Genomic DNA, 21147 nt, shown 5'->3' on the forward strand with positions numbered 1-21147 from the left:
ACACACACCACACACATATACAAACACAGCTGCCTCCACGTAGACACGCCACACACACACTGGAGCCTGGCCCTGGGTCCCGACTACACCAGGTTGTGCTTTTATTCATCCCCACGTCCGTCCTCGGGAGTGAGGGTTCCCTTGACCAGATGGAAGGTGAGCCTGTGGGTTTAGTGCTTTGCTGACTAGAAGACACCAGTCCAGTGCGCATGCCTGGGGTCGGGGGAGCAGACGTATATATCATGGGGAGCGGCCGTCTGGCGATCTGGCTTTCTTTGGATGTGATTAGTGCTGAAGGCCCAGCTGCTCTGTCCACCCTGAGGCTCTTAAGACATTAAGGAGAACCCTCCCTGGAGAACCACAGTGAGCACCACCTCCTTCCCACTGGTGGTTCCGGAAGAGTCCCTGATGGATGGAGGGGGCCCCGGCCACCCCTGGTTCAGAGCTGCTGCCCTTGAGCGGTCACCTGGGCCCAGTCTGTCCCATCCTGATGTCCCCTGGGGGGCGGCAGCCCGGCCCCTCGTCCCGCAGGGCAGTGGTCTGAGCGGCGTGGTCGTCGTGGTTTGCTGCGGCCCCTCTGACTGTGATGTTGGGCGTGCTCTGTGTTCCGTTGTCGTCTCATCGTATTTCTTCCTCTCTCCGACTCCTGTCACTGTGTTCTCGCAGCTGTGTGACACGGGGGACGCGGTTGTGGACACGTGAGGGGGATTGCAGGGTAAGCGGTCCCGGCCTCACCTCTCCCGCCCGCAGCCAGGCCGCACCCCGCGCTCTGCATGCACCCCGACCTGCACGGCGGCCTCCCGCGGCCTGGGGGCTCACCGGCCGCCTCCTTGCTTTTCACAGGAGGAGAAAGAGGCTGTGCTCAGCTTCTCCCTCACTGTCCCCCTCCAGGGTCACCCAGCCCCAGCTGCTTCCCACACAAGCTTAGAAGGGAGAGGTGACAGCCCCCTCCCTACTCCCAGGCCTGTTTCATTGGATGGCCTGCTGGCTGACGACATATGCCCAGTGTTGGGGGAGGCACAAGTACCCAGGGTTTAGGGGAGGGCTCCCCGGGGAGAGGACCCGCCCGGTCCTCTGGGATGGTCAGCAGGTTCTAAAGAACCCCTATAATGTCTGTTCTAGAATTCACTCCGAGCTCATGTTGTCCCAGGTATGCAGCTAGCCAGGGCCTTTCTGTCCAATTCAGTGAAATACTCTGGGAGCCCTCCTAGCAGTTTCTGCCAGGCCTCCTGCTCCTGTAAAGGGTCAGAAGCTCGTAAGGAAAGTGGAGGTAAGAACAGGCAGGAAGCAGGTGTTGGGGCCTGAGTCAGATGGGACAGCCAGAGTGAAGCAAGGGGTCCCCTCCACCCCCCGGGAAAGCTGCACATTCTGGAAAGGAGTGGCTTTGTGGTGTCCACCCCCCACACGGGCCCCCTGACAGGCCTCCTGGGGCCTCTGTCCCAAGGATGGGCCTCTCTTTTCTCGGCGATCTGCAGGGTGTTCTCTCCCACCGCCTCCCGGCTGCCTGAGTTACCCTCCTGCTCAGTGTGGTCTAAGGAGCAGCCAAGGTGGCCTCCGGGCGGCTCTCCTCCGGCTGCGCATCCTTTACCCGCTTCGCCTGCGGGCACCTTCCCACCTGTGTCACCAGTGACTGCCAGGCCCAGGCGGGGTCGGAAGGCGCCCAAGGTCACTCTCCGCCTGGGGACAGAGGCGGGGCGTTGAGTCCAAGCCGCAGGGCGTGCCACACCTTGCAGGGCAGGCCAGCAGCAGGAGGAGCGCTGCACCCCCCGTCTCTGCTCGGTCAGGCAAGGGGCTGTTTTGTGGGGGGAGGGGGCAGGGGAGAGGAAGACCTTGGTCCCAGAGCTTCCATGTTTGTGTGTCTTTGAAGACGGTGTCCACGCGTCTGTTTGTCCACTTGCTGTGGTCTTCCTTGGATGGAATGGTTGACAAAAACGGGAAGCCCCACCCCAGCCTGCTCCCCGGTGGTGTGGGTCCTCAGTGCCCCCCTCAACCTCAGGGGACAGCAAGGCTGAGCGGAGGCCAGAGCGCAGCAGGCCCGGAGGGAGTGGCAGGTCCCCTTAGCCCTGCGGCCCCGGGAGTCAGGCGCCTGCCGTCCAATGCCTGGGCTGCCTGCTGAGGTCTGGACAGACACTGCGCGTGTTGCCTTGGGGACCAGCCCTCCTCCTGGTCCTTTTCCAGAAAGTGACCTCTCAGTGTACAAGCAGAGGCCTAACTGGAGGCGAGCGGGGCGGGGGTGGGGGTGGCGGTGCCCACAGGGAGCAGCTTGCCCCCCTTACTCCCGGGGTCCTGAGGGAGACCCTCGCCCCACGTCCGCCAGCTCCTCAGGCATACACGTGTGGTCTCGAGTTGGGCCACTGTGTCAGGACCCCCTGTCCTTCCACGCACTTGGGAGGCAACTGTGTCCCCAGCCTGTGACCCAATCCCTGCAAGCACCAGGGAACTAAACGCAGGCCTGACATCCCCAATCCGTGTCGGCTGGTCCAGCCAGGGGGCATCCTCTATATGCAGAGTCTGGTTCCAGGGGGTAAGGATCCTGTGGGCCTGAACCACAGGTAGGAATCTGGATGTCTGGGCCCACGGGCGGAGCGGGGCCCTCGAGAGGCTGCTTCAGGGGACCCCCCCGCATCAGCTGGCCCCAGCACTTCCGTGACACCCCAGGCCCCCGCCTCTCAGCCCGGCCCCCGCCCCTGCCGCCTTGCAGATCTGGTCCACTTCGACGTGCCCTCCATCCACGTGGAGCTGGGGTCGGCGCTGCGCCTCGGGCCCCTGGAGCACGTGCGGCGACACTCGGTGGCTGAGAAGAGAGACTCGGAGGAGGAGTCGGAGAGCACGGCCCTGTGAGGAGCTCCGCGCACGCGTGCGCACGTGGCCCATGCCGTCGCAGCGCCGCCAGGCGGGACTCCTGCGGGTGGCCGTGTGGCAGGTTCCTGTGGTGCGGACTTGTTTCGTCCCCTCCGGGTGGTGAAGCTGGCCTTCTGTTTGATCTTTGCCTTTTGACTTCGTGCCTACTTTGATCCACTTCCGGCCTCCACGCCAGGTGACCGCCCTCCCCACCAGAGGGCTTGTGTCGGAAACGTCCCCTGCAGCGTGGGCGTGCACGGCATGGTGGCGGTCAGCCCGGGGCTGCCTGTCACCCGTGCCGACGGCCTCCGTGAGTCCTGCGAGGTCAGCCCGATGGTGCAGAGCGGGGAGGGGAAGGGACGGGGGGCGGGGGGCCTCGCTCTCGGGAGCCTGGAAGCCTGGGGCCCTGGCCGGCCTTCCTCTTCACAGCGAGGGGCCGGCCGGGGCGGACCTTCCTCCGTGGGCTCTGATGGAAATGGCTGAAGATGAAATTTAAGTTTTACTCTTCCACACTGTGGAATGAAGCTCCCTTTATTATCTTATGGTTTTCTATTTCTGAATTTTAAAAACGATCTTGAGTGTGTCTGGGGGCCCCAAATGTAGCTCCCCAGGCACCCCCCCAAAACTTGAGATGTGTCTCAGTAATTGCAGCCCTCCAGGGCCCCCAGCTCAGTAAGAAATGGGGTCCTTTTCTGGAGGTCAGAAGTGAAGAGCAATAATCTTGTCACCCAAAGCCCAGAGGGGAAGGGGGCATGGCCCGTGGAGCCCCCAGGCCCGCACCCCAAGCTGTGCGGTGTGCAGAGCTTGGCTCACCCTTCCGCAGAGCCCCCAGCCACCCCGGGGGAGGAGACCCCGGGGGCTCTGGTCACACCTGGGACGAGGGGGAGAGAAGCAGGTTCTGGTCATGCATGCAGAGTCCAACCTTACAGTTTTATCCTTTTAAAATAGATATACCTAAACTGGATATAATATTTGTATATATGAAATCTATATTTGTTTAATTTGAGCCATTCAATCTAAACCCATGTACAGGTGTACAATGAGAGATTTAAATGCTTCGTTATTTTTCCCAACAAAGTGTAAAGTAACCCTCCTCCGACAGTGGGACTTGCTGATTTCTGACGTTCCCGGCTTTGCTCGCTTCCTGGCAGGGCAGCTCAGTACCCAATTTGTAATGGAGCCCGGGGGTTGACAGTTACCTTTCAATACGTGTACAAATAGTTGTCAAAAGTAATGTTATTAAAATAGATTTATTATCCCTGAGCGTGGCCTATCTTCCTGTCTTAACAACAAGCTTGAGAGGACGCAGGAGGCGATGCCAGGGACCCCGAGGTCATGGTGAGTCCAGTCCTTGGTCTCTGTCTCAGCACCTGTGTCTCTTTAAATCTCCGCCCCTCTTCCTGGGTGGTAAGAACATGCGAATACTGGAGGCATCTGTGAAAATCCAGCCCCTTTTCAGACACTGACCTCAGTGCTGTCCAGCTCTAAGGGAAGGCCTGGCCGCCAGCCTCACGGGGTGTCGCTCCACACTCCGGTGAGTCTGTTTACGCGGCAAGAACGGCAGCCCATCTCTGCGTTCCTGGAACCACTGCACACCCACCCAGTGCCATCCACACCTGACAGTCCACACGATTTGACTTTGGCTAAGACACCAGGCTGCAGAGGGGTGCTGGCTCCCCAGGGATGGATTCTGAAGGTCGTTGCCAGGATCAAGCTGCTTCTGGGCGCCCTGGGCACCTGAGGTGCAGAACTGTGCCCCAAGACCCTGCTTGGCCGCAGCAGGGGGACAGCACTCAGGGTCCAGATGCCACCTTCACAGTATCTCGTCCTTGAAGACGCCATTCCTGAGGCTGCGTCCCCAGCCCAGCGCTCGTGCACGAGACTGATGGACACCGTGGCCTCCCTCCACGTGCTCCCCGGCCCCGCGTCTACTGGGCCCTGGCCTTCTTGCTCTGCGGGCTGGGGGGCTGATCTGTGGGGGCGCGTTTCTGCGGTGGCTCCACGTCCTCCCCTGTGAGCAGGGCCGCCCGCACCTGCCGCAGCTCCCGGCGCTCCCGGCGCCCCTCCATCTCCTCCAGGTCCTCGGCGAACAGGGCCTTCAGCGGCGCCGTCAGCCGGGGCACCGTCGGGAGGTCCCCCAGGCTGACCTACAAGGCAAGACAAGGCCGTCAGGGCTCACAGGCACCACCCACCCTCACAGGCAGACTCGGCTGGAAGACGGGCCAGCTGTGGGGAGAGGAAGCCAGGCTCCCAAGGCCCAGCTTTACTGCTGGGAGAACGCCGTCTCCCGGGCCCGCGTGGAGGGCGGCTCACGTGTCATCACTCGGGACCAGCTGGGCCTCCACGGGGCCCTCGGGGGCCTGTGCCCCGAGGCTGTGCCGGCCATGGTGGGCAGCAGGCCAAGCCTAGTCATCCACATGGATGGAGGCGTCTCTCCCCGCTCCGCCCCGCCCAAGGGGTCCCCGCACCTTCATGTGGTCAAAGGCGATGCCCACTTTCTCATTGAAGTCAGGGCTGAAGAGTGGGATCTTGGCATAGCGCTGGCTGAAGTGGGTCAGCATGATGAAGGCCGCACTCATCCGCATGCCCACGCCGATGGCCTGGGAGGTGGTGCTGCACACACAGGGTGACGGGAGGCTGGAGGAGCGGGCCGCGCAGAACCCGGCCCAGACCCGGCCCAGACCCGGCCCGCCTGGGCACCTGGGGGCCACAGGCCGATACAAAGCCACCACAGAGCCCGTCCCCCCCCCAGACCCCCAGTGCAGCCCAGGCTCTGCATTGTGGGACTGCCCACCAGTGAGGCCTCGGGGGACAGCGGCCTCCCACTGGGGGCGACACACTCCTCCCTCAGATCGCCCACGACCCTGCCCCAGGCCCCCTTCCTTGGCTTCAGCGTATTTCCAGTTCTTTCCTGAGCCACACCTCCTCCAGAGCCTTGCCTCAGAGGTGCCACAGAAATAAAAGTGGAGGCTCGGGAGACAGCCGCTTGGGGTCAGAAGCCCCCACGGCCCTCGGTGGGAAGCAGGCTGACCCAGGATCACCTGGGGAGCCAGAGGGATCGGGCGCTCTGTACCTGTGTGTTTTCTCCACAGCTTCCTCTTCCAGACCGTCTTCCAAGGTGGCCTCGTGGATCAGGAGGGTAGCATCCTTCCCTGAAGCAGCAGCACAGATGCTGAGAATGAGCTCTCTGCCTGGGGGCCGCAGGGGTCTGGGCGCCGCACAGCACATGCCCCTACTCACCCATCTGGACCAGAGCCTCGCAGGGCATGGTGTCCCCCGAGTAGACCACCTTCCAGCCGGACATGTGGACCAGCGCACAGCCGAAGGCGTGCTTGCAGTGTCGGACCAGGCAGGTCTGGAACTGGAGGAGGGGCGGTGGGCTCGCGGCCAGCCACACACGTCCGTGGCCCCTGCCTGCCTGCCCACGCCCAGGCCTCCCCCTACCTCCTCCAGGCCACAGGTTTCCAGCAGCAAATTTATCAACCTTTCCACCTCGGGGCTGGAGACCTCAGCTCCCTTCTGAAGGCATTTGGCAGGGATTACACTGTGAGAAGATAAAACATTTGAGAAAAAGAGACATTTAATTTGATGTTCGAGCCACTGACTACAGAGCCCCACTATTACAAAAAACAACTCGGTGCTCTCACTGAGGAAGCAGGGTGCTAGGCCTGGAAACGGTTTCATGGAGAAGTGTTGGCAGAGATCTGGACTCGGGATTGGAAGCAAAGGAGGCCGGGAGAAACCGAAAGCAAAGGGCCTTTATAAGGGGAGCACCCACCTGACGTGGTGCAGCAGTGGCTGGCACTGGTTATGGTACTGCTGGAGCCAGGTCCGGAGCTGGGTGGGGGCGACCACGAGCAGGGGGTGGCAGGGTCTGCCCAGCGATGCCTGCAGCGGGGAGAGCAGAGTGCCACCAGCACGGCGGACATTTCAGCAGAAACGGTGTGGAGTGGGAGGAGGGGTGTGTGTGTGTGTGTGTATCATCCCCAGAAACACGGGAGCAGTGCAGTCCCATGGACTCACCAGAGCACGCTCTCTCTGCAGCAGGATGTTCAGCAAGCCCTGGGAAGATGAGGGGACACATCAGCCTCATGCAGACCTGACCTTCCTCCTGAGTTGGGGCCCTGGGGCCCCAGCTTGCAGTCCCTGGTCTCCATCAGCCACCCCCTTCTGATGCCCACCACCCGGCTGCCGCCTGCCTCCGGCTGCAGGTTGCTCCGAGCAACCTGGCCAGGGGAGACCCTGTGGCCTTGAGATTAGGCCACCAGGTTTCCCTAAGACACCACGCCGGGTGGGAGGCACGGGGCCCGAGGAGGGAGCCCACTCACCGTGTGGTGGTCGGCGTGCAGGTGAGACACGAACACAGCAGCCAGAGAGCCCAGGACCCGGTCCACGCCGTCCCCATAGTGGCGGCATAGCTGCCCGAAGGTGCCCTCCCCGCAGTCCAGCAGCAGGGACGTGTCGGGGCTGTGGGGGGGGCAGGCGGGGGATCACTCAGGGAGGAGGGCAGGGCGGCACCTCAGCCCCACCCGGGGGGCTGCCCTCAAGGTGAAGGTGGCCTCACATCTCTCCTCCTCATATCAGAGGACATCCCGACGCCCCGGGACATACACGAGCGTCCCCGGAGTCGCACAGACGCTGGGCACCCGAGAGAGGGTCTGTGTGGGAAGCGGAGCCTGGGGGCGGGTACACCAACGATGTGGTGGGGGCGGTTAGTGACTAGTTCACAGGAGGAGCTGAAAGCCCGGTGAGACTGTGTCTCAGCCAGGTGACCAGGTGATGGCTCACAGCGCAGCACCTGCTTCATCCAAAGATGCACTGGGCGTCCAACTGCGCGGACCCCCCACATCCAAGTCAGCTACCCAGACTACCTATCACCTTACTGCCCGACCCTGCCCCAGGCACTCCAGCCAAGACCGGCCTCCAGGGATGAGAGGCTGCACCTTCTGATTCACCGGGGAGTGGGGCAGGGTACCCCTGCGGGCGGCGCCTCCCTTCAAGGGCTCCTACCTGATATTGACGAGCGTGGAGCTCACGTTCCGGATCTTCATTGGGATCGCGGACCCTGTTCCCAGGAAGACCACTTCTGGGTACTGGCTGCAAGTCTCTATGGAAAAACACATTGTGAGCCAGCCCTGGGGTTAAGTCCAGATACCCAGGAGGGGCTGGGGTCAGACCAGAAGGGGCAGAAAGCAGAGCAATTACACAGGCTCAAGTCTCCTGGTGGTGAAAGTAGCTCAGTCCGTGGAATTCTCCACGCCAGAATACTTGACTGGGTGGCCTTTCCCTTCTCCAGGGGATCTTGCCAACCCAGGGATCAAATCCAGGCCTCCCATATTGCAGGCAGATTCTTTACCAGCTGAGCCACAAGGGAAACCCAAGAATGCTGGAGTGGGTGGCCTATCCCTTCTCCACTGGGTCTTCCCGACCCAGGAATCTAACCAGGGCCTCTAGCATTGCAGGCGGATTCTTTACCAACCGAGCTACCAGGGAAGCCCCCAAGTCTCCTACTAGATGATATAACAGGGGGCCCCTTTTTGGTGCTGTGAATCAGCACAGACCTCAGGGCTGAGCCCACCTGGCAGAGGTCCCGCCCTGCTGGGAGGAGCTTGGGAGGTTCACGCTCTGGCAGGACCAGCCTTCTGGATTCTGAAGCCTGAGGCCATGCAAGGCCTTGCCCAGCCAGAGAGGCCCCGTGTGCACGTGTGCGAGCGATGATAATAATGGAGCTTTACTGTGCAAACCAGAAACCTATCCTGGCAAGCGCAGCCAGGGAGGCATATTCCTGAAACTCCAGCCTGGTGCTGACTGGCTTGAACCTGACTCCACTGTCTAGTCCAGCCTCCTTTTTCCACTTCAATTGTGAGCTTAGACCACCGCCAACTACTGCAGAGAGGCCACAGAGTTCCCCAAACTGTCTTCCCACTGGGGCAGGGGAAGCCTGAGACGGTGAGTGATGGGGCCAGAGTCCTCCCGTGGACCCTTAAAGCAATGCTGGGACCAGACCCCAAGTTCTGCCCAGAGCCTCACCCAAGGTCCCAGGACCCTCCCACTCGGCTTGCGTGGGCCTCATCACCTAACCGCCGAGCGGATGGGCTAGGTGGGGCAGGCTCTGGTGGGAAACAGACCAGAAGGTCCCGGGGTGAGATGCAAGCCCAGGAGGGGCTGGTCCCTGGTCTGCCTCACCCTCTGGGCCATCCTGGGCCGTCTTCCTATACTCCTGCACGCTCTCCTGGAAGTTGGGGAGCTCCAGAGCCTCGGCGATGAACTCCTCGGGGTCGCAGGTCAGGACGGCATCCCTGCAAGGAGGTGGAATCGGGATGGAAGGGTGCGGTGGCCATGAGTAAGACCTGAAGTCAGCACTGACCCTGGGGACTGTCTGCAAGTGCTTCCACCTCTCGGTGACGGCGTGGCAGACCCTCCCCAGCCCAGCGGGTCTCACACCTCTGGTCCTCAGAACCTCGCAGCTCAAAGCAGGCCGGGCTGGCCCTGGCAGCACTGATCCACGGGGCAGGGGCCTCCCTGACCTCTACTCACTAGACCCCAGTCATGCCGGGCATCCCCCTGGGGGAGGGGGAGGAGGGCTCTTAAAGGGCCCCAACTATTCACCACAATGGTGCCCAGGGTCCAGCTACCTTTCCAAACGCGGTCCACTTGGACCACACTGGTGTGCACAGGACACTTCAAATTTTTAAAAACTGGAGACAGAGGGCAGCGAGCACCTCTCCGTGACTGGCTGCAGGGTAAGCTGGGTTCACCAGGTGCTTCAGGCAGGGCCAGCCTCTGACCCAGTACCCCCCGCCCCGCTTAAGCGTTTTCCAAGGAAACCCTGTTCCACCCAAGGATGTGTATGGAAGGCACTTGTTTTGTTAACATAGCAGGAGGACTGCAGTGCCTCCAATGAACAAGCACCCCCACTCGGAAACCTGGCGACAACCTTGTCCTGAAGACTCTCATCATGACCTGGGAAAAGCCCGACAGTGTATCAGGCCCTAAACCCACATCTTAACATGCCCCCACACACCTGGTCAGAAATCACAAACTGGTAACAGGCAGTGTTTCAGGGTGATGGGATGGCAAGTGACTGACTTTCTGCTCGGAGGCAGAGGCCACGTGGCTGCAGACCTAAGACACTAACCGCCCCCGCACCCTGAGACCACACTGACCTCTGCCACTCCCGCCGGGGCCGGAGCTGGTACTTAAGGAGACACTGGCCTCGGACCGTGGGCACACCCTGGGCAGCACTGCCTTCCTGCAAGAGACGAGCTGTGACCCATGGGGGTGGGGGGCAACAGGGACAGAGGTGAGCCACGACCTGGGGGCAGGGGCCGGCGAGTGGAGGTGGGTTGGGATGATACCTGAAGGTGGGGACCAGTGAGTGGAGGGCGAGGGGGCTAACCAAGGGCGGGGGCCGGCGAGTAGAGGTGGGGGTTACCCAGGGCGGGGGCCGGCAAGCGGAGGTGGGGGTTACCCAAGGGCGGGGGCCGGCAAGTGGAGGTGGGGGCTACCCAGGGGCAGGGGCCGGCAGGTGGAGGTGGGGGCTGCCCAGGGGCGGGGGCCGGCGAGTGGAGGTGGGTTGGGATGATACCTGAAGGTGGGGACCAGTGAGTGCAGGGCTGGGGGGCTAACCAAGGGCGGGGGCCGGCAAGTGGAGGTGGGGGCTACCGGGGGGGGGGGGCGGGCGGCGAGTGGAGGTGGGGGCTGCCCAGGGGCGGGGGCCGGCGAGTGGAGGTGGGGGCTACCTGAGGGCGGGGGCCGGCGAGCGGAGGGAAGATGCCGGGGTGGATGAGGCCAAGCTGGGTCTGGATTTTGTGGCTGCGCAGGTTGTGAACTGACTCGCAGTTCTCGTTCAGAACCAGGTGCTCGGTGTTGGGCCCGAACCTAAGATGGATGGACACACGGTCATCATGGTGTCTTTCTGGGGGCACTCCTGCCCACGCAGTGGTCATTTACTGGGAGTGCTCAAGAGGGCAAGCGACCTGTCCAGAGGTCACCCCAAGTGGCCAAAAACAGCCCAGGTCCTCCTCAGAGCCCAGTTCAAGGCCTGTGGGAAACCAGGAACAGTTCCAGGGCTGGGGACTTGGGAACACGAGGGAGCATTGGGGGTGAGGGAAGGAAAGGAAGATGGTGACGGATGCCAACACACTCAGACCGCGAGGTGCAGGGGACCAGGGATGCCAGCGGGAGAGAAGTCACCACACGGCCAGTCCAACCCCAGCCACCCGGCCCTGAGGTGGGCGGTGGAAGAGCAGGAAGGTGCCCGATGTGGATAAAGCTTCTAAAGCGAGGCTGATACTTTATCCTCCACGTCTCTTATTTCGGAAACACACACGTGATCATCAACACAGGCAGGGTTTGTCCCCAGGTGAGGGTGTGGATGTGCAGGCAGGAAGCCAGCCCCAGGCCAGTGGACGTGTGCCTGCAGCGCCCCCTCGCGGGGACAGTCTTCACGGCACAGATGCCCCCAGCCTCCAGGGAGGGCAGGAACCCAGAGGCCCTCATACCTCTCCATCCACTGCTGGTATCTGCTGTCCAGGAGCACGTGCTCCGGGGCCATGTGGACCACCAGGGCCACGGGGGCGTCGGCCTTCCCTTGGTAACTGGGAGGAAGCAAGCGGGGGTTCTGCTGGGGCCAGGGAGGCAGAGTGCAGACCTCGAACGGGGCGGCGGGAGCCCAGTCCGGCTCTCCTGAGCAATGTCGGTTCTCACCTCCCGCCCGGAGGGCCCTCCTCACCTCCTGAAGGTGGTGTTCTCACACAGCGGCTGGATGAACCCTTCGTCTGGACATTCTACCACAATGAAGGCGATCCCGGGGTCCGGAGGGGTGCAGATCTCTTCAGGCAGAATCTGTCAAGTCCCCGGGGTCACCGTGTGCTCCCAGGGCAGCCCCCTCGGGGAGCGCCCACACCTCCGGCCCTCTCTCCACTGACACCAGTCGGGGCCGGCTGGCCCGAGAGGGCATTTCACACTCGGCTCTCGGCGGAGTCTCGTCCTCTCGTTCTCCCACCTTGGGGAGGATGTCACTCCTTGGGGCCACACCCCTGAAGTCCACCCTGAAGGGGTCTCCCCTGAACCCAGGGACAGGGACAGTCCCCATCCTATGAGGAGGACCCCCACATCCTAAAGGGAAACCCCCAGAAACGCCCCCACGTGGCCAGCACTGACGTGCGGGGCAAGCCTAGGCAAGCTCGGCTCAGTGATGAAACCCAAGCTGCTCACTCCCCTGCAAGTGGGGCCAAACCAGACAGCGACTGTCCAGCGTCCAGGCCCGGCTTGTGGCTGCCGGGACCGCACCCACCTCTCTCCCTTCGTAGGTGACACTCTTCCCATCCTTGACGGCAGCAATGATGGGGGCAATGGCGGCTGTTCCGCTGAAATGACAGGCGAGGCCTTGGTGAGGACGGGGTTCCGGGGTCACCCTGTGCCCGCTGAGCACCCCCCAAACGCCCCACCACTCACACTGGGAGACCCAGCTCCTTCGCTTTGAGCACCAAGAAGTTTCCCTTCTTCAGGTGGAGCTGCAAAGAAGAGGACACGTGAGGCCAGGGTCTGACGGAGAAGCTTGGCTTCCACCATAGTTTTGGAATCGGTTTAGCACAGGAAACCGAATGATTTAAAACTGAGCTGCCTACTTCCCCAACCCTGATAACTCCTTGTACATCTAATAAAACGCCGTCTATTGCATCCCAGGTAAGAAGCGTCCTCCAAGCACCTGGAGGAGAGACGCTCGTTCTGTTATCCTGCGCTGGTCAAGCGACGGCCAACAGAGCGTCACCAGAACAGAGTCCCACAGAAACGGTCACGGATCCACCGTGCGATGCGGCGCTCCAGGGACAGGGAGACTGGGTGGTTTCTCTCGCTGACTTTTCACATATGTGGCAAAACTGTGCTGCTGCTTTTATACCAGAGAGAAGTTACAATAAAAAAGTCCCAGTGTTCTATTATTACGTTAAAATGGAAAAAAACCCTATCACAAAACCTCATAATCATCATTCTGTACTTAAAAACTCGCACAACTAGAGGGGCCTTGCTCACAACTAGAGGGGTCCTACTCAACAACTAGAAGGGTCCCCGCTCACAACTAGACAGGAGCCCCTGCTCACAACTAGAGAGGCCCATGTAGCAGTGAAGACCCAACACCACCAGAAATGAACAAATATAATTATGATTAAAAAAGAAAACCTCTTACCAAAGTGGGTATAGAGAGAATATATCTCCAGATAATAAAAGTTATTAATTGAGCTCAGAAGTAAATCCACACACCTACAGTCAACTGATCTTCAACAAAGGTGGCAAGAATATATTAACACAAGGGGGAAAAAGACTGTTTCTTCAGCAAGTGGTGCTGGGAAATTTGGACAGATCCATGTAAGTCAGGAAGTTAGAACACTCCCTCACACCATACACAGAAATAAACTCAAAGTGGCTTAAAGACTTAAATATAAGACATGATACCATAAAACTACTACAAGAGAACACAGGCAAAACATTCTGACATAAATCATACCAATGTGTTCGTAGGTCAGTCTCCCAAAGTAACAGAAGTAAAAATAAACAGATGGGACCTAATCAAACTCACAGCTTTAGCGGAGCAAAGGAAACCATAAACAAAATGAAAAGCCAACCTACACAATGGTAGAAATATTTGCAAATGGTGCAACTGAAAGGGTTTAATTTCCAAAATATACAAACAGCTCATAAACTCAACAACAACAACAACAAAGCCTCCTAACAAAACAATGGGCAGAAGACGAAAATAGACATTTCTCCAAACAAGATATACAGATAGCCCACAGGCATGCACATGAAAATGCTCAACATTGCTAACTATTAGGGAAATGCAAGTCAAACCTCCAATGAAGTGCCACCTCACACCAATCAGAATGGTTATCATTAAAAAGTCTATAAAACAATAACTACTGGAGAGGATGTGGAGCAAAGGGAACCCTCCTACACTGTTGGTGAAAATCTAAGCTGGTGCAGCCACTGTGGAAAACAGTATTAAGGTTCCTCAGAAAAGTAAAAACAGAATTACCATACAACCTAGCAATCCCATTCCTGGGTGTATATCAGGAGAAAAACATAATTTAAAAAGATATATGCACCCCAATGTGCATTGCAATACTGTTTACAACAGCCAGGACACAGAAGCAACCCAGACATCCACTGATGGAGGAATGGATAAAAAAGATGTGGTATATAAATATATACATGTATACATATAATAGAATATTACACAGCCATAAAAAATGAAATGCCGTTTGCAGCAACACAGATGGACCTACAGATTATCATATTATATAAAGTCAGAGAAAGACAAATACCATATGCTATCGCTTATATGTCCAATCTAAAACAGGATACAAATGAACCCAAGAAAAAGACTGGTCACCAAGCGGGAAGCCCGGGGTGGGGGAGGGTAGGGGAGGATTGGGAGACTGGGATTACCAAATGCAAACTATTACATATGGAATGGATATAAGGTCCTACCGTATAGCACAAGAAAATATCCTGTGATAGACCATAATTGAAAAGAATATTTTTAAAAAGAGTATACATACACACGTGTATAACTGAATCACTTTGCTGATTAGCAATAATTAACACTGTAAATCAACTCTATTTCCACTGACTTCAGAAACTTAACCTTTCTTAACTATTTCTGAAGTTCAAGAGTGAGGCTCACGGCCAGCTATGAAACCTGTCTCTGAAGACTGACTCTGGCTGGAAGACAATCTGGACACACACAGCGGGCACAGCGGTTTACTGGGAACCAGGGTGTGTTTTCTCTGATCACAGAGAAAGCTGCTGCCTTCCGACCACCAAAAACCCTGAGGTCGCATGCTCACCTTGCAGACGAAAGCAACCACCAAGGAGGTGTCCCTGCCACGTGCTTTCTGGCCAACACCTGAGGAGAGACAGTCCAGCCATGACAAGGTGGATGGCAAGCCTTGCAGGTGTCACAGGTCAGCGGTCATCTGACACCTGACCTGGCGTCACACAGATGTAAACGGAAGGAACTCTGGATACACGCACACACTTGTTTTGCCCTCAAGCAGAACTTCCTTTTTTTTCTAACTCGTGGTGAGATTCGAGGAAACAAAAATGCAAAAACTCAAACCAGAGAAGACCAAGTGAAATGTTTTAAAAATGTTTTCTGTTTTACCAAGAAGTGGAGATGAGAGAAAAAAAAAAAAGCTGTAATGTGCTTTATCAATAACTCTGTGAGAAATAACATAAAAGCTGAAAGGCCTGCAAAAATGACGTGGGTGTCAGTCCTCACTCATGCCATCCGAGGAGGACAGTTCACAGGGCTGGGGCCCCTCGGTCCTCAGACAGACGTGGCCTCAGGGCAGAGGCGGGAACTTATCAAGCTTGCCCATCCCTGGACCACCTCAAGCAGCCTGATTCCCTGGTAGGTCTCATCCTGGAATTCTGATCCCGTTTCCCAGTGGGCTGTCATTCTGGAAGAGGAGGCCCAAAGCCAGTCTTTGACCGCTTTGTTGGCCTGGCTGTTAGGTCCTGCAGTCACAAAAATTAACTGGCATTACTGCTGCCTCCATGAGACACAAACAGTTCACCGAGCCTTCTCCATCTGCTGACACCAACAGTGTCAGAGCAGTGTTCCGGTGTGTGCGGTTTTGCAAACACGACAGATGCACACACAAATTCTGACTTGCTACATGTGAAATGGGAATTCAAAAAACTCCAAAGACTCGGTAATGAACTGTAAAGACTTAATAAATGATCTGTACTGTATAATGAAATAAACAACATAATTTTGTACCAGAAAATGGGAAACACACAAGCCTCAGTAGGAATCATTTGCCAGGCCCTGCTCTCCCTGGGTAAACTGGACCCGAAGCTTGGGCCCCCACCCCCGGCTACACACTGGCCCTTAAGCCTCCACGCGGCCACCTTTACAACAGCCTTCTCAGCTGCCCACAGGTGTCCTAACATGACAAGGAAAAAGTGTCTGTTCTGCACAGAGAGCTTCCTTAGGACAAAATCTTGAATGACGAGCAGAAGCAGGCAAGGGACTAAAACAGACCCCACATCCACCCCAGCCCCGACAGCACGCTGCTGACCGAGCACCATTACCGTTCGGGCGCCGCTCCCCATCAGCTGGTTCTGCGTGTGGAGGTGGCTGTGGACTCAGCCGCTCTGGACTCTGCGCGGGCGACTGCTGACCACTCGTCTGCTCGCCTGGTCAGTAGGGGAAATGAGCAGATGACACAGCCCTCGGGCGAGCTCACAGCCAGTTGCAACTCACAGTGAGTTGCCCACCTCACTGGCCTGTCCTCCACTGGCCACCAGTAGTTTCTACCAACCCCCTCCTTCCTCAACTAGGACCCACCTCCTCCCGCTCCAAGAAAACATGGCTTTCTTAATTTTTGCCTGTGCAGCTCAGCTTGCAGGATCTTAGTTTCCTGACCAGGGATCGAACCTGGGCCCCTGCAGTGAAAGCACGGAGCCCTAACCACTGGACCGCCAAGGGTCCCCGCCATATGGCTTCGTACTCACAGTGGATGGGGATCTGGAACACTGTCATGGTCTCGTCCTTGTATTCTGGTGCCGAGTGGGGCCGCACAGCTGTGGGGAAAAGACCGCGGGACAGTGACCGGGGCAGCAACCACGGGCACGAGAATCACCTTCAGATCACCACCCACGAGCAATGGGAGCGCTCTGGAATTTTGCAGAAATCTGCATTAAACCGAGAATTTCTAAGTAAATGAAAATATTTAGGGAAGCAGCAAAAATACATCTTCAGCTCTTAACGTTTAGCACAGCCACGTGAGAAGACGTACGAGGATCACTGGTGACGAACGGCCAAAGGAAAAGGAAGCCGTTGGTTAAGTGTAAGAGACACAGGCGGACACTCAGCACTGCCAGGCCAGGGAACCTATGCTCTCAACTCTGAGAGCCAAGACACGTTCTGAAATTAAACACCAGCGTCCGTCTACAGAAGAACCAACTGGAGATGCCCCTGGCCCGGCCGGTACCTCGCCCAGGCCTCTTCCCATCAACCAGCCATGTGCTCTGAGAAAAACTGCTCCCAGCCCCTCTCTCTGTGAGGGATCCAAGGCCACTCAATGGTGAGACCCACTTACAGGGCCAGGAAGGAGCCTCAGGGCCCCAAGGGAGACCCCACCCTGCACACACCCCATACCTGGCAGCTTTTGACTCACTCCTACCTTCCCGCCAGTGTTTAAGGGGATGAGGTGGGGGCAGAGAAACTGCAATCGGCAACAGGTTCAAAATTCATCTCACATGGATGAAGCATTTGATTTTTAAGGTTTACTTTGGTCAGCTTTTATGGATTCTGATTTGAGAGAAGGGGGCATGTGAGTAGTAATCAAGGACTTACCCAGGTCTATTCCTTTCAGTGGACCAGAAAATATTTTGATAGCTTCCAGGTACTTCTCCTAAGAAAGAAAAACGAGGAGGATGAAACACATGTTCAAGCGTCAATTCATGAGAGGTGCTGGAGGCAGCAACGTAAAACACACTTCAAAGAGCACTTCCAACTTCCTTACTGAGTGTCCAGGTTAGATGCCTGGGGGTCAGCAATGAGAAAATGGGGTACCTGTGCTCACAGAACTTAGAAACCAGGGGAGAAGAGAGAAATCATACAAATGACAACAAGCCGCCATGGGGCTGAGCATCCTGCACACATAAAACAACACAGGAGACCAGGATCCAACCAGTCTGCAGAGTCATTGGCGGGGCGTGGGGGCATCCCAAGCCGAAGCCCTGGAGCTGAGCCCTGAAGTTTGGGAGGACACAGGAGGGAGAAAGTTATCTTGGCCTGAGACAGGCGGGGGCTTTGTGCAGAGCTCAGAGCTGGCCCCGCAGCCTCGCCGTGTGGCCGGCATAGATGTAGGTCAGGTGAGGGCCAGGGCCAGCAGGACCTGGGGGCCACGTGACGGTGTCTAGACTATGTTTACAGAGACCTGTGAAGGGTTTTAGGACGAGGTGACCCACCTTCCGTTCCACTTGAGAGGGACCCCTGTGGCCGCGGTGCTGGACAGTCATGGGAGTGGAGGAATGGACATGGGAAGTGATGGCAGGAGACCATAGTGGGACAGAGCTAATGAGGAGGATACAGATATACGGCTGCAAGGCATTATTCTGGAGACAGATGTCACAGGCAGGGCTGGTGTCTGGCTGCCTTTTACCTTAGGACCTGGGAAGTGAAGTGAACCCTTACACCAATAATGTGTTTATAACCTCAACAGTGTTGTAAAGCTGGCTTGGAAGGTACAACAGAGATGTCTGAAATTTAATAAATAAGAATAAAAGTTGTTCATGTTGAGGTCTGACAGAAAACAACAAAATTCTGTAAAGCAATTATCCTTCAATTTACAAAATAAATAAATTCTAAACAAAAAAAGAATAAAAGCGGACATCTATCCTGTGTCCACGTGGTGTGAAACCACGTGACCAAGTGCCCTGTGTTACCTCATTTAATTCGTAACCCCTGCAACCCTTTCACAGTCACGGAGGGTCCAGGAGGGACTGCAACCTGAGCCCAGTCAGAGTCAACAAGGCTTGGACTCGGGTTATCTTTAGCTTGAAACGCAAAGTGTTTCCACAGCTATGAGTTTTCTCTGGAGGGCAGAGGGCCGATGTGCAAAACTGGAAATTCCTGTGGAAGTTAAAGTGGAAGGCTCAGCTTTGAGACTCACCAGTTGTGGAGGTCCAGAAAGCACACACTTTGGAACTCCGGTTTCCTTTAAAGTGAGGATCATTCCTAAAAAAAAAAAAAAAGAATGAATAAACTCAGATCTCTCATCACCCTGACTCGAAGTCACCGCCAGGAAGCGCAGTCCTTACTTAACTGGCTGCTTTTTCTACTTGTTCTCACTCCAGAGTTAACAGGGGACACATGCAGGGCAGACTTGGTGCTGGCTAGAGGTTCAAGGGAGGACTTGATACTAGAATGAGGCACCTCGGGGGCAAAAATCCACTGAGGTAAAGGACAACACCAATTCTGCACCCTGCGCGCGTCCTCGCCTCATCTGAGTCTCAGTCCCGGAGGATGAGACGGGTCCAGCCTCTGCTCCTTCCTATCTGCTCCACAATGTTACAGAATATGGCAGCAAAACAATCTCGATCTTTCTAACTGATGGGGAGAAACAAGGGGGTAATCGGGATATCGGGCTTTCCTGGTGGCTCAGTGGTAAAGAACCTGCCTGCCAATGCTGGAGGCTTGGGTTTGATCCCTGCATGGGGATGATCCCCTGGGGAAGGAAATGGCAACCCACTCCACAGACAGAGAAGCCTGGCGGGCTATAATAGCCCATGGGGTCACAAAAGAGTCAGACACTTCTTAGCGACTAAACAGCAACAAATCTGGATACTGGGTCTCTGTGTGTAGCTGATGGTCCCAGTGGCAGACATCATGAGTTGGCCAAAAAGTCTGTTACGCAAAGACCTAAACCATCTTCTTGGCCAACCCAGTATTTACTGTGATCCGCATTTACTGTGACCACACACTCCAGTCGGTCCCGCACCTCCAGTCCAGCAACTCAATAAATGAGGTGGGTGGTTAACACCTAAACGCAGCCTCCACATTAACACCAACTCTTCTGAGCCACACTTTTGGATGCTTCCTGCCAGTAGTTGAAGGGGCAGGGATAAAAAGAAATCCAGCTCCCCTGGACTTCCGGAGATGGGCAAAAAAAATAGGGGGTGGGGGCAGGAGGCAGGTTAAAATCCCAGAGACCTCCCTCCAGCCTGACCTGGACAAGAACAGACTCACCGCACAACCCGCCAACATTAGACCAGTGCATTCGGGTCAGGAATATGTTGTCCAAACGGGACACCTTCAGCCTAAGAAAGAGAAAGCGCTGGAGCAGGACACAACACACTGGCAGGGGACCCTCTCTTCTGCTGACCCCCGTGTCAAAGCCTCACAGTCATCCCCGCCCCGCAGGAAGAGGGCGGGCTCACTTGTGCTCCTGCATGAGTCGCTGGACGCCTTCCCCGCAGTTGAAGAGATACCTAGAAGACGAACATCGCACCAGAGAGTCAGTTTGTAAAGCTTCTGCCACCGATCGGATGCTTTGCTGTACACCGCAGAGGGTGGAAAAAAAACCCTGAAAACCCATGTGGTGCTACCGGCCGAGTGTCTGCTGTTAGGACGCTGGGTTTTGAACCCTCCTCGGCAGACGCGGGGAGGGGGCTGGGGTGGGCCGGCGCTGGGGTCCTCTCCCATCACCTCCTCCGCACAACTGCCCACTTCACACACGGACTAAGAGGCCCCGGCCATGGGGCGCACACGAGAGGGCTCTGCCTAAAGATCAGGGGCGCCTCCCGGAGCCGCACGGACGGGGCATTACGGGGTGCGGGCTCTCGCATCCACACTGACAACTGGGTGACCAAGCCTAGGGAGGAGGAGATCGGCCGGGGGACACCCCCCTCCCCACACCGGGCCCCGGCGTGGCGCACGGACCGGTTGAATTCGGAGAAGACGTAGAGGGCGGCGCCCGCATCCCGGCCGCCGGCTGCCACCACCTGCAGGTACACGGTGTTCGGGCCCCCGGGCCCCCATGACGGGCCGCGCTTCTCCCGCGTGCGCAGGTGCCGCAGCGGGTCCTTGGGCGGCCGCGGGCGGCGCGCCGGCCCCTGCGACATGGTGCGCCCGGCCGCGCACCGCAGCCCCAGCAGCGAGCGGAGCGCCCACATGCGCAGCCTCCTCTTCCCGGACCCGAGCGCAGCCGGCGGCCTCGGTCCGCGTGCCCCGTGAGCACCGCCCCTTCACCCCCGCGGGACGCCCCAGCTAATCAGCGCGCTGCCAGCCTAGCTCGCCCGCCTACGCGAGGCCGCACGTCCAATAGGGAGGGACCGCTCCGCACTGCCCTGTCAATTGGCGGTGGTCATAGAGAGGAAGAATGCTAGAGCGCCCTGAACGGCCCCGCCCCTGGTCTCTTTCTGGTTTCCCCAGGCCGTTCTTTCCGGAAATCTTCCTTAGTCTGGGCGGGGCTTCCGCGGGCGTGGGGCAGAACTTCCAGGGGCACAGGACCGGAAAAGGAGATGCGGGCGGAGGAGCGAGTCTTTAGAGTCGGCTTAGGCTCAGGCGCTGGTCAGCGGTTGCCACCTGTTCTGAGCTGTTGCCTTAGACGAGTCAACTCCTTGTGGCGGTTGTTAGGATTAGATGTGAGGAGATAAGCTCTATAGAGCTTTACCATAGGAGTTTTGCTAACTTTTACGTTGCAATTCATATGAATACACGTTTCAGATGTGTTTTACTGGGTTTTGGAAAGAAAAGCAAGAATGGGAATTAAGAGAACAGTCTCTGGG

General features: G+C 57.4%; 2 protein-coding genes and 1 long non-coding RNA gene across 6 annotated transcripts in view; 1 reads left to right on the forward strand and 2 right to left on the reverse strand.

Moving 5' to 3' along the window:
• Positions 1–4104, forward strand: part of ARHGAP44 (Rho GTPase activating protein 44) — a 119858-nt gene extending 115754 nt beyond the window's left edge. For 3 of the 4 annotated variants that reach the window (XM_070479127.1, XM_070479129.1, XM_070479128.1), the window contains one exon: positions 2702–4104. In XM_070479127.1, the coding sequence (XP_070335228.1) occupies positions 2702–2841 (140 nt within the window). In that variant the 3' untranslated portion in view covers positions 2842–4104. Of the gene's footprint in view, positions 1–666; positions 716–2701 lie in introns of all 4 variants that reach the window. The other variant, XM_070479130.1, reaches the window with a different exon arrangement.
• On the reverse strand, positions 73–1664 carry LOC110125537 (uncharacterized). The gene is made up of 2 exons (XR_002310109.2): positions 820–1664; positions 73–666 (listed from the first exon to the last, which is right to left on the reverse strand). It is a non-coding gene; the product is annotated as an uncharacterized lncRNA (long non-coding RNA).
• On the reverse strand, positions 4073–20614 carry ELAC2 (elaC ribonuclease Z 2). The gene is made up of 24 exons (XM_070479131.1): positions 20300–20614; positions 19798–19848; positions 19607–19677; positions 18531–18595; positions 17210–17267; positions 16366–16434; positions 15943–16047; positions 14691–14749; positions 12301–12359; positions 12140–12212; positions 11576–11688; positions 11346–11441; positions 10584–10722; positions 10008–10093; positions 9028–9140; positions 7852–7948; positions 7170–7308; positions 6865–6903; positions 6620–6729; positions 6286–6385; positions 6082–6202; positions 5915–5993; positions 5310–5454; positions 4073–4988 (listed from the first exon to the last, which is right to left on the reverse strand). Exons 1-24 carry the CDS (start codon positions 20530–20532, stop codon positions 4770–4772), a joined length of 2439 nt encoding a protein of 812 aa, XP_070335232.1. The 5' UTR covers positions 20533–20614; the 3' UTR covers positions 4073–4769.
• Positions 20615–21147: the final 533 nt, after the last annotated feature.

The sequence above is a fragment of the Odocoileus virginianus genome, chromosome 17 (assembly GCF_023699985.2).
Source record: "Odocoileus virginianus isolate 20LAN1187 ecotype Illinois chromosome 17, Ovbor_1.2, whole genome shotgun sequence".
In the NCBI taxonomy this organism is placed as follows: domain Eukaryota; kingdom Metazoa; phylum Chordata; class Mammalia; order Artiodactyla; family Cervidae; genus Odocoileus; species Odocoileus virginianus.

What these genes read in the sequence shown, in the direction of transcription:
- ELAC2 (XM_070479131.1), bottom strand. Translation starts at nt 20,532, where the DNA reads ATGTGGGCGCTCCGCTCGCTGCTGGGGCTGCGGTGCGCGGCCGGGCGC. An exon ending in TCACCTACGAAGGGAGAGAG is followed by an intron (nt 11,689 to 12,139) that starts GTGGGTGCGGTC and finishes GGGACTTGACAG; the next exon opens with ATTCTGCCTGAAGAGATCTG. An exon ending in TGCAGAGAGAGCGTGCTCTG is followed by an intron (nt 6,730 to 6,864) that starts GTGAGTCCATGG and finishes TCCCCGCTGCAG; the next exon opens with GCATCGCTGGGCAGACCCTG.